General features: G+C 45.7%; 1 protein-coding gene across 1 annotated transcript; it reads left to right on the forward strand.

The window, feature by feature from the left end:
• Positions 1 to 3,158: 3,158 nt before the first annotated feature.
• On the forward strand, positions 3,159 to 12,006 carry LOC310839536 (vomeronasal type-2 receptor 26-like; the record flags this gene model as incomplete). The annotated part of the gene is made up of 6 exons (XM_083728173.1): positions 3,159 to 3,235; positions 5,023 to 5,314; positions 5,611 to 6,417; positions 8,765 to 8,992; positions 10,149 to 10,275; positions 11,096 to 12,006. The coding sequence occupies 6 exons, from the start codon at positions 3,159 to 3,161 to the stop codon at positions 12,004 to 12,006; spliced, it is 2,442 nt and encodes an 813-aa protein (XP_083584299.1).

Consider the following 12,006-nt stretch of genomic DNA (forward strand, 5'->3'; position numbering starts at 1 on the left):
TTTTCAGGTTCATGCTGGTGCTGCTGGATCTTTGCCCTTTGGTTTTATTTCAAGGGCTGATGGTGTGCAAAGCTATGGCCTCAAGCCCGGTGTGGTGAGGCAATCATGTGACATAACTTTCTTGAGTTTTTTTCCATTGTAGTAGCAGTTCACATGTGGCCCGAGGAGTTCAGTGACCATCGGATCTGCTTTTGGTCTGATAACCAGGTAGTGGTGAGCGTCTTGGCAAAACAGTCCTCACGCTACAGCAGATTCTCTGCCCCTCCGCTCACGCTTTCGAGCTGCGCCACTTAAGGTTTAATTGTGCTCTCTACTCTCCAAAATTACGGGATCCTCTAATGATGTTGCTGATACTCTATCCCATTTTCAGATGAAGCGCTTCAGATCCTGGGCTCCAGACTCAGCTGTTGCCAGATTTTTCCAGACCACCTGTGGCATTTTGACAACAATTAGTAATTACAGAGAGCAGCAGCTTCCAATTCCCCTTCTGCTTTTAGCTCTTATGGGAAGGCCTGGATGGATTTCTTAGCCTTAAGCTGGCAGTCCTCGGCCATTCAGATGAATTGGCCCCCATCCTCTGAGCATATCCTGCAGTATTTGGTCCACCTGCTGCAGATTGGGCGCGCTGTTATAACTTTCAGAATTCAGTCCGCTGCAATGTCTGTTACATTGAAGCTTTAATTTTCAGAGACCCTTGTATAAGGTTTGTAGTGCGCAGGGCCTTGAAAGGTTGGAATAGGCTTCAATCTCATAGGACAGCGGGCAGGAATTTGGTCAGTTTTTACCTATGCAGTATCTGCAACAAGTTAAAACTTGTCTGCTGGTTAAAGATCAAGGCGAGACTCCTTTCAGTAGTCCATTGCATTTTCGCACTGAGGGTTGGGAAAATGGTTGTTGGTGCCAGCACGGGGCTGAGAGTCTGGAGGCTTACTGCTTCAGGACTTTTTCTTATCCTTTGGAGCTTGTCATTAGAGTCGGGAACTCAAAAACGGACTTAGTGGGCAGGAGTGCCACAATCAGGCTTCCCGCCACAGGTGAGGAGGTCCCTTGCCCGGTTATGGATAACAGAATATTTGGCTTTTCATTCCCTGGGGGCTGGCCCGCTCCTAGTGCATGAAAATGGGTTCCCGTTAGCCAGGCATCAATGTGCTTACGTTGTGCACCAGTTATTACGGCCTGCGGCTTGCTTACCGCTGAACACGCCTCATTCCTTATGATTAGGTGCTGCTGCAAAGGCTGCACACTGGGGGCCTGTCAGTAGACAGGATTGTGAATACGGGTCATTGGAAGTCTGACGCTGACAAGGGTTATATCAAGAAGTGTCAATTGATGTCTGTGCTGATGCTTGTCTGTTATTTCCTTTTTTCCATAGGAGCAGCTGTGCACATTTGGGCCACAGCATTATACACTGGGCTGGCAAGCGCGCTGACGAGTCTGGACTGGGGTGCCATCTCAGTCTTCCTGCCCATGTGAACATATACTGGATTTCCAGATGGGGAATGCTTTGGGAGGAGATCCTTCCTTTGGTGTGGTCGAGTGTGACCTGTGCAGGTCCTCCCGCAGTGCTGGTGGTACAGCTGGGCGAGAATGATTTTGCCATCTTCCTCCAGCATGAGTTTGCATTCCTGCATGCAAGAGGACTTGGATTGAGTTGATGGCAGCTCTCCCTGGACTCATAATAATTTAAGGCATTGGTTCAAGGTGGTCTGGAGGGGGGGGGGGGTTGGAGCACCTGTCCCCTCCAATGCGCAAATATATTCCATTAAGGGAATCCAAGGATTCGCTAGTCGGGAACCAATGCCTAGACAAACTACCATTGAGCAGGCCAGAAAGCATGTTAATAAGGCAGTGGACAATAGAATAAATAAAATAAAATAAAATAACAAATAAAATAAAATAGGTCCTTGCTTTAGGTGGCTCTGTAATATTGCACCCTGCTATTTTCTTCAAGGCTGTTGCCCTCTTTAGGGCAGATGGGCTGCATCTTTCCCCTAAGGGGAACGACACCTGGCGGGATGCGATTGCCTTGGGATTCTTTGCTCCCCCACAATGTTTGCTGGTACTGACGATATGGTGGGGCCCAGTCGTCAGTGCTGCCCTGCTGAGGTCAGGTGCAGCTAGTCGTGAACCAATGCCTAGACAAACTACCACCGAGAAGGCTGGAAAGCGTGTTAATAAGGCAGTGGAAATAAAATACAGGTTGTTGGAAATCGAATGCATGCAAAGGTTATGTTCGTTAACATTATTGGTGTCTTACAGTTTTGCTTGTTTTATCTTAGGTGTAGCAGCTGTCCGCATTTGGATGGTGGGGCACAGCATCATGCATTGAGCTGGCATCAGTGCACGGCAGTCCGAATTGGGACCGGGTCTCGGCCTTCCTCCACATGTGCAGTTGCCTTGGCTGTCCAGACTGGGAATGAGCCGGCCAGAATTCCTGCCGCTGATTCGGAGGCAGGTGCTGCTGGAAGGGCCGCCCACTGCTGTTGGGGTGCAGCTGGGTGAGAACGACCTGGTTTCCATGGACTGTTTTTTTTCACTACGTGCTGCAATTTTGGGTGACCTGGAGGAGCTGCGGGCAGTGGTGCCGACAGCAAAAATATTTTGGTCAAAGCTTTTGCAACGACGTGTTTGGAAGGGTAGTCGTTGCCCAGCTGCCACTGAAAGGGTCAGGAAGCGCATCAATTCTGCTGTGTCTAAAAAGATTTTGAGCTGGGGGGAGATGTGATTTCCCATCCTGAGATTCTTTTTCAGGCTGCATCCTTTTTCAGAGCTGATGCCGTGCACCTTTTTGAGTTGGGTGGAGATGTGATTTCCCATCCTGAAACTGGTCGGAGCTCCTGCCTCGGATTTGGAGGCAGTTGCTATGGGAAGGACCCCCATCGGCCATTGTGGTGCAGCTGGGTGAGAACGACCTGGTTTCTATGGACTGTTTTTTCCTGCGTGCTGCAATGGAGACGCTGCGGGCAATGGTGCCAACAGCTAAATTTTTTGGTCAAGGCTGCTACAACGGCGTGCTTGGAGGGGCAGTCGTTGCCCAGCCGCCACGGAGAGAGCCAGAAAACGCATTAACTCCGCAGTGTCGAAGATCACGGAGCTGGGCGGAGATGTGATTTTTCATTCTGAGATTTCTTCTCAGAAGCCATCCTTTTTCCGAGTTGATGGCGTGCACCTCTGCTTCTGGTAATGAGGCATGGCTAGGTGCGGTGGTGTCCAAGCTGAGGTCTTGGCTGGGGCTGTGAGTGGTTTGGCGGTGAGCTGGAGTGCTCCTTGGCGGTTAGGCATTGGTTAATTGGTTCTTGGAGGGGTAAGTGCCTATCCCTCCAAATGATGCGGAAAGGGAATTCCGTTAAAGGAATCCAGGGGCTTGCCATTCTTTCGTCCTTGTCCGTGGTGCCGGACTTGGGCCGTGCAAGCCCCACCGGAACATGAGGGTGAGAAGTGCTGGACTGATTCCCGGCCTCATTTCTCTCCCAATACTTGTTTCCCATGCTGGCTTCCGGTGGTGTCCGGAAGGGACCAGCTCTGTCCTCTGGCTTCCGGTGGTGTCCGGAAGGGACCAGCTCTGTCCTTTGGGGGCAAGGACAGATAGTCAAACCAATGCCTAAGCAACCACTCACATTTTTTGTATTGAAATAAAGTTGTGGCCAAAATTATGCCAAAAACCTAAACAAAAATTGAAGTGTGAAGTGTGAATTTTTGGGGGGTGGCACTGTGGGACTCAACACGCAAAGCGTGTTCTCCCTAACAGAGAGCACGTGTTGCGGTTGGGGGAACAGGCCACTGTGTTATGACTAGGCAAATTTGGGAACCCAAACCTGTAAAGGGTTAATTGGGTTGCTGGGGATTTTTGAGTGTTGCCAATTGGAGGAGGGGTCAGAATCTATAAATATAGGAGCCAGACATTGGGAAGTCCTCTTGGCTGTTTTGCAATGGATCACCCGCCCCCCCTCCCTTTTATAGGGTGGTTCTTTGGTTCTCTTGACCTTGCTATGCCTGTCATGGGGTCGTTCGCCTTTGAGCGGGGGCCTGGTAGGAATTTTGCCATTTGGTTGATTGGCTGTTGCCATTTGGTTTTTGCCTACTGCGTAGCAAATCGTCACAACTTGTAAGGTTGGCGGTTAGGCATTGGTTAATTGGTTCTTGGAGGGGTAAGTGCCTATCCCTCCAAATGATGCGGAAAGGGAATTCCGTTAAAGGAATCCAGGGGCTTGCCATTCTTTCGTCCTTGTCCGTGGTGCCGGACTTGGGCCGTGCAAGCCCCACCGGAACATGAGGGTGAGAAGTGCTGGACTGATTCCCGGCCTCATTTCTCTCCCAATACTTGTTTCCCATGCTGGCTTCCGGTGGTGTCCGGAAGGGACCAGCTCTGTCCTCTGGCTTCCGGTGGTGTCCGGAAGGGACCAGCTCTGTCCTTTGGGGGCAAGGACAGATAGTCAAACCAATGCCTAAGCAACCACTCACATTTTTTGTATTGAAATAAAGTTGTGGCCAAAATTATGCCAAAAACCTAAACAAAAATTGAAGTGTGAAGTGTGAATTTTTGGGGGGTGGCACTGTGGGACTCAACACGCAAAAGAGCTGCCCTGCCCATCATTGGTGGGGCTAAAAGGGACTTTTGTTGACAGCACAATCCATGCCTGCTGAAAAGAAAATGCTACGGATGCAGTAGATAAGCAGGGTGGGGATTGCAGCCTCATATCCCCTATTCCACAGACAAGAGTTCTCTGTTTCAGGAAAGGGGTATTTCCCCACTCCCTTTGAAGCAGCCAAGACTACTGCAGCAATCACAGCCTTTGGGTGGGTGGGTGTTGTGTTTAGTTATTTGAAGGCTGTGTGTTTCTATTCTGCAATGAAGTGTCAATTCACCCATTTTTATTCTTAAGCAGAAAATGGGTTTTCACATTTGCAACAAGGATATGTCTCACACAAGCATACAGACCATTATTTGGGGTTCAAATAGTGTTTAGTTTTATTAAACGCTGAACAGCAGTTTGACGATTAATGATTATTCTTGAATTGCAGGTTCACCCCTGTTTCCTACTGGTATGCATTGTCCTTCTTGTTCACCATTCAAGAGATCAACCAGGATCCTAGGCTCTTACCCAACATCACCCTGGGCTACAACCTCTATGAGAACTATTTTGATGCCCGGAGGACATCTGAGGCCATGCTAGACCTACTTGCTGGCCGGGAAGGCAATATTCCCAACTATCACTGTGGAAAACAAAACAAACTCCTGGCTGTTCTTGAAGGAGCAAATTCTGTCATCTCGAAAGAGATTTCAGTCTTGTCAGGCATCTACAAAATCCCTCAGGTATTGGCAGGGGTGGGGCGCAAGAATGGAGGGATAGCGGAGAAGTTCAGCAATATAACAAGAGCATCAAAAAGTGAGAAAATCCTTAGCCATGGATCCATGGGTTTTCTTCAAAGCTTGATTGATTGATTTAATAAAACCAAGCCCCCACCACCTCACACACTCCCAGTGTTTCAGAATAAAACTCTCAGCTTCAGCCAGCACACATTTTGTTAGATATTGATCATTCCAGGTTAGTATCTGGTCTTTTCTTCTGAAAGCAAAGTAAAACACCAAACTCTTCTATTCCCCACTAGATCAGTTATGGCTTTATTGCTCCGGCACTTGAAGAAGTTCAGTTCCCTTTTGTCTACCGGATCGTCCCCAAAGAAGAAACTCAGTACCAAGGGATTGTTGAGTTGCTCCTGCATTTTGGATGGACGTGGATTGGCCTCATTGCTCCAGACAATGACAATGGAGAAAGGTTCACAAGTGCCTTGAGGTCTTTAATGATCAAGAAAGGAATTTGCATTGCATTATCAAAAAGATTTCCAGAAAAGAATGGTCATCAAATGCTTGGTCTAATTGAACCATTCATTACCTGGACACAAGTCAGTGTCATTGTTTACCATGAAATAAATCGAATGGGATGGATTCCAATCATGACACTACAAGGGACATTTGGGAAAGAAATTGGGGCAAAAATCTGGATTGCGGCAGCTTTTCAGGACACCAATATATATTTGTCCTCTCCTCCTATTCTGTTCCAGTACATCCATGGTTCTTTGTCCTTTGTATTGAAGGCTCAAAGAAGGACCAGCTGTGGCTACAATAGTCCATACTCATCTGCTCTCCAACAATTTTGGAACACAGCATTTCATTGTTCATATTCAAAGCATGTGTTGGCTGCAAAAGGTGAGACCAGATGCACAGAGGAGGAGAAACTGGAGATTCTGCCCAAAGGAGAGATGGAGACAGCCCTGTCTCAAGATAGCTACAGCACTTACTTCAATGTCCAAGTTGTTGCACATGCCTTAAATGCTGCCTATTCATCTAGATCAAAGTGGATGGTGATGGGAGGTGGAAGAGACCGGTTGGAACATCAAAGGCTGCAGCCATGGCAGGTAATTCTTTCCCCATTTTTTCACATTGAAATTCATTGTCCCAGCCAGGTTTTTGTTTTTTACAAAATGTGTGATGTTCTGTTGTGTTTTTGTATATTGGAAGTTGCGGCAGCCCAGTATGATGGGCAAGGTACAATGAAATGAAATGAAATGAAATGAAATGAAATGAAATGAAATGAAATGAAATACTACTAATAACTACAATAATAAATTCCAACTGCACAAGTTCCCCATCTCAACATACATAGAAAACAAAAGCCAAATGAATGGAAAGCATTGTTTCTGCTTACTTACACCCTTTATCAGTAGGAGTTACTGGTTGACATCTACTATGCAAGCCTGGACAGTGTGTTTGGAGGTCCTGGGCCACCCAGAGCACAAGAATACCCCCCTCAGCCTCATTGTTATGGCCCAAAGGAAAGGAAAACAATATGTTGGGCACTAGTTTGGATGCAGGAGTTGGCGGAAGGAGGAACACAAGATGCCAGCTAACGTCCTTCGGGACTCCAGATTTGTGTAGGGTTTACTCGTTAGCCTTTCCTTCTCCTGAAGATGCCTTACAGGGCAGCAGTTATGAGTTGTTCCTCAGCGTTTACTCCTGAAACATTTCTCACAAATGTGTATGGCTGCAAGGCTGCATCCAAGCTTCCCTTCTCCTAGAAGGGCTGGCTTCAGGGGCGTCTTGCCCATAGAGGAAAGTGGTGTGGGGCACCAGGGCATCAAGGAAGAGGTGGAGGTTGTTTGGGCCTCCCGGCATCAGCTCGCTCCCCTCGCCCGTCTCGCTGAAGCAGCGCCGCACCTGGAGCCTCCATCTCTTCCCCACCAGAGGAGCCCCCTCCAGCTGCTGCCCCCTTCCTCCAGCCCCACAAAGCTACTGGCAGCGCCGTAAAAAGGTCAGCAACTCTGGGATATGGGGTGATGGAGGGCGCCAGAGGAATATTTCAACCACGGCACCAGATATACTTAAGATGGCCCTGGCTAGTTTCTCAGGTTGCAAAAACCCCATCCAGCTTTCATTTTTTTAAAAAAATAATTTTTATTAATTTTCACAGTCAACAAAAAACAAAAAAGAAAACAACAACGCACACAAAAAGAGAAAAGAAATAGACATATACAAAACACAAAAAATGTGACTTCCCCATACCTCCCTTACACTGCATCCTTGTTTTGCAATTTTTCAGCAACCCTTTAGTCCTTTTTTCTATTTGTATCTCTCTCAAATTTCTTAACATTATTATTTACAGCTGTAATTCTCTGTTTCTTACCCCCTGACATCTTAACAGTCCGCAATCTTACAACAATTTTTAAGATATAATTTAAATTTTTTCCAATCCTCCTCCACTGTCTCTTTCCTCTGGTCACGGATTCTGCCGGTCATCTCCGCCAGTCCCATAAATTCAGTCACCTTCATCTGCCATTCTTCCAGAGTGGGTAGCTCTTGCGTCTTCCAATACTTTGCTTTCATTTTCCTCTATAGCACATGCAGTAACCACCTTCTTGACCACAGGACCCACTCTTGGTCTCACCCGCTCAATCCTCAAGAGCCTGTTTTTTTGTATACAGAGGAGGTCCCTAACTCACCAAGAGCTTGAGACCCATCAGCTCCCCTCACCTGGTTTAGTCAAAGCCATTTCCCAGAGTGTGGCTGCTGTCACCTGCTGGCACCTTCTAGGAGCCACGAGGGAGAGCTGAGGATCAAAGGTGGACAACATACCTTCCCTAACACACCACACACCCCAGTGAATTCTACCCTTAAACAAGTTGTGTACGTACTGTCCCTAACATTGGCTGCCTCTTAAACGTAGCATTCCAACTGTATGAAATCCCCCGCCCAACTCCACATTTTGTATACACTTAAAAACCCCAAAACCAACTGGAATCAAATGGAGTAGTGGGACAAAATGTCTGTCTGTTACTGAACCAAATCCAATTTTGTGAGGCTTCTGGCAGAGGTCAAAGTTTTGTCAGAAGACCCCCACACTTTCTGGTGGTTCCTCCTTGCTGCCCACAGAGAGATCCAGCCTTCTCAGCTGGACTTGGACCCTTCTCACCTCTTCCTCTGTCCCTGCTGAGTCTTGAAGATGCCCATCAATAGTTAGCAGCACCTAGAAAATGGACTGCACAGGGACAAGGCCTTCTGGCCATAGGATTCTACACTTGGTTGAGATGGGCTCTCTTTTCATTTTTATCTCAGCATTTATATACTGCCATTTGTCAAAAGCTGCCAGGCCAGTTTACAAAACAGTAAAACAAAACAGTTTTTAAAAATGATACAAAAGAACTGAATATAGTATAAAACACCGTACAGAATATAGGCAGTTGATCTGATGTTTCCCTGTCACTGCAGCTTCACCCTTTCTTAAGAGAAATCCAGTTTTCAAATGGCTCCATCGATGGACTGCATTTGGATGAAAATGGGAAGCTGCCAGCCGAGTTTGATATTGAGAACTGGGTGATGTTTCCCAATAAGTCTCGTGTCAGAGTGAAAATAGGGAGTATACAGAGAAAGGCATCCGCTGACATGAACTTCACCATTAGCCCAGAAGCCATTGTGTGGCCAAAACGGTTTAACCAGGTAAGGGACACTTGATTCCATGTGACATTCCTTAAGCTGTAAATATTTTTGAATAATTCATGTGAGACTTCAATTGCAATCCTTTGGACACTTAACAGGGAGCAAATCTCATTGAATATGGTGCAGGGGTTGGAACTGACAGCTCAGGGGGCCTCCACTGCATAAAAGGAGTATGTGGTGTGGATGGTATTTTATATCCATGGAGGAAATACCGTATTTTTTGCTCTATAAGACACACCTAGTTTTTGGAGGAGGAAAACAAGAAAAAAATATTCTGAATCTCAGAAGCCAGAACAGCAAGAGGGATCGCTGCGCAGTGAAAGCAGCAATCCCTCTTCCTGTTCTGGCTTCTGTGATAGCTGCGCAGCCTGCATTCGCTCATTAAGACGCACACACATTTCCCCTTACTTTTTAGGAGGGAAAAAGTGAGTCTCATAGAGCAAAAATACGGTATATGCTTTCGTGTGCATGCACACTTCATCGTATACCCAGAAGAAACTTAGTTGGTCTCTAAGGGGCTACTGGACAATTTTTTAATTTTTTTTCTTTATTTCAACTGCGTCAGACCATCACAGCTACCTACCTGAATCTAGAATCATTTTTTTTAAGCTAGCATCTTCAGTAGCTGATATGTTTCATTGCCTGTTTAATTGGTGTTGTTTTGTTGTTGCTGTTGTTCAGAGATTGTTACTGTATCTTCTGCCTTAAATATACTTATCTGGGATACAGATAGGTAGCCGTGTTGGTCTGCCATAGTCAAAACAAAAAAAATTCCTTCCAGTAGCACCTTAAAGACCAACTAAGTCAGTTCTTGGTATGAGCTTTCGTGTGCATGCACACTTCTTCAGATACTGGTATCTGAAGAAGTGTGCATGCACACGAAAGCTCATACCAAGAACTGACTTAGTTGGTCTTTAAGGTGCTACTGGAAGGAATTTTTTTTGTTTTATCTGGGATATGAATGATGAAGGAAAAACACCAAAGAGATTTCCCTGCCATGTTGTTCTGCAACAGAAGCGCTCTTGTGAGCAAAGGGTTCGGAGCCAGTGGAACCAGAGATCCAGTTGGTTGGTTTCCAAACTCTATGAATAACCTCTATAGACACAAAAATTCCTATCAATTTCCCCTTGATGTTCCCTCTTCTCTTTGTGGCTAGACTGTGCCTCTCTCCAGGTGTAGCAAAATCTGTCTACCTGGATACACCAAAGTGATTCAAGAAGGAAAGCCGATTTGCTGCTATTCTTGTGCTCCATGTGCAGAAGGGACAATCTCTACTTGTGAAGGTGGGTGACTCCAAGTTAGAAGGAGAATAGGAATAGGAATCTCTGGCCAAAAAGTGGAGAGCGAAGTGGAGAACTTTGGATTCACTGCCCACAATGCATTTATTTAGGGATATTAAACGGTGCGCTCAGTGAGTAAAGAACCAAAACCACACCAAAAAGAAAATGAGGTTTTTAATATATATATATATATATATATTAAAAATACAATAGTAAATGTTCACTTAGTGAAAGCACAATACAAAATAAAATAAATCATATTAAAATTATTACATGGAAGAAATACAAAAATGTTTGTGCTACCTATTTAAAGACATATGTACAAACTTAATAGTGAACAATTATCCTTCTAACAAATTTTCTCCAATCCAGCTAACTGAAATGTTGCTGGAGATAAATATATAAAAGTAAATAATTGCAAATAGACCAGAAGAATAAAAGAAAAAAACACACACCCAAATGATATGGGCCCCAGAAGACAAAATATGAACAGTAAAAGCTCAAGGTAAAGAGGCGTGTCGTTGGTATTTGGTGAAAACTGTACAATGTAGACACCAGACACATGTCTGTGGAGGTGAGAGTTTCTCAGCTATACCTATATCCCAAGATTGTTTGGGTGATAAAAAGCAAGGAAACCCTCTCTCTCCTTGAAGGAAAGGAGGTAAACATTGAAAAAGGAAATAAACAAACTTTTGCCTCTCCCTCCCTACAATACCTTCTTCCCTAATCACCCTTGCATCAGCATTATTCTTCCTCGTATTGTAGAACACAGATGGTTATTCATATGAATGATGTTTGGACACTTTTTTCTCCTCCTCCGTAGATGCAGATCATTGCATCAAATGTCCAGAAGATCAACATCCAAATAAAGACCGAGATCAATGTATCCACAAGATTATCACCTTCCTGGCTTATGAAGACTACTTGGGAATCATTTTAGCTTTCCTTTCCCTATCCCTGTCTTTAACAACAGGCTTTGCCTTGGGAATCTTCATTAAATACAAGGAAACACCCATAGTCAAAGCCAACAACAGGGACCTCTCTTACATCCTCCTCATTTCTCTCCTGCTTTCCTTTTTGTCTTCCTTCCTGTTCATTGGGGAGCCAAAGAAAGCGACTTGCCTTCTCCGGCAAACAGCTTTCAGCATCATCTTCTCCACGGCAGTTTCTTCTGTGTTGGCAAAAACCATTGCTGTGGTGCTGGCCTTTCTTGCTACTAAACCAGGAAACAGAGTGAGGAGATGGCTGGGGAAAAGTCTGATGAACTCCGTTGTCATTTCATGTTCCAGTGTCCAAGTGGTTATCTGCACCATCTGGCTAGGGATCTCTTCTCCATTCCCAGAGTCTGACATGCACTCCCAGGCTGGAGAGATCGTTGTGCAATGTAATGTAGGGTCTGTTGCTATGTTTTACAGTGCCCTGGGCTACATGGGCTTCCTGGCTGCTATCTGCTTCGTGGTGGCTTTCCTAGCCAGGAAGCTGCCTGGGGCCTTCAATGAGGCCAAGCTGATCACCTTCAGCATGCTGGTCTTCTGCAGTGTTTGGGTGTCCTTTGTGCCCACCTACCTGAGCACCAAGGGGAAATACATGGTAGCCGTGCAGGTCTTCTCTATTTTAGCGTCCAGTGCTGGGCTTCTCGGTTGTATCTTCCTCCCTAAATGCTACATTATTGTACTTAGGCCTGATCTGAATACAAAGGAGCACCTAACAACTCAAATTAAAGATGCCCTATGA

This window comes from Podarcis gaigeae, assembly GCF_964106915.1.
Source record: "Podarcis gaigeae genome assembly, chromosome: 2".
In the NCBI taxonomy this organism is placed as follows: Eukaryota; Metazoa; Chordata; class Lepidosauria; order Squamata; family Lacertidae; genus Podarcis; species Podarcis gaigeae.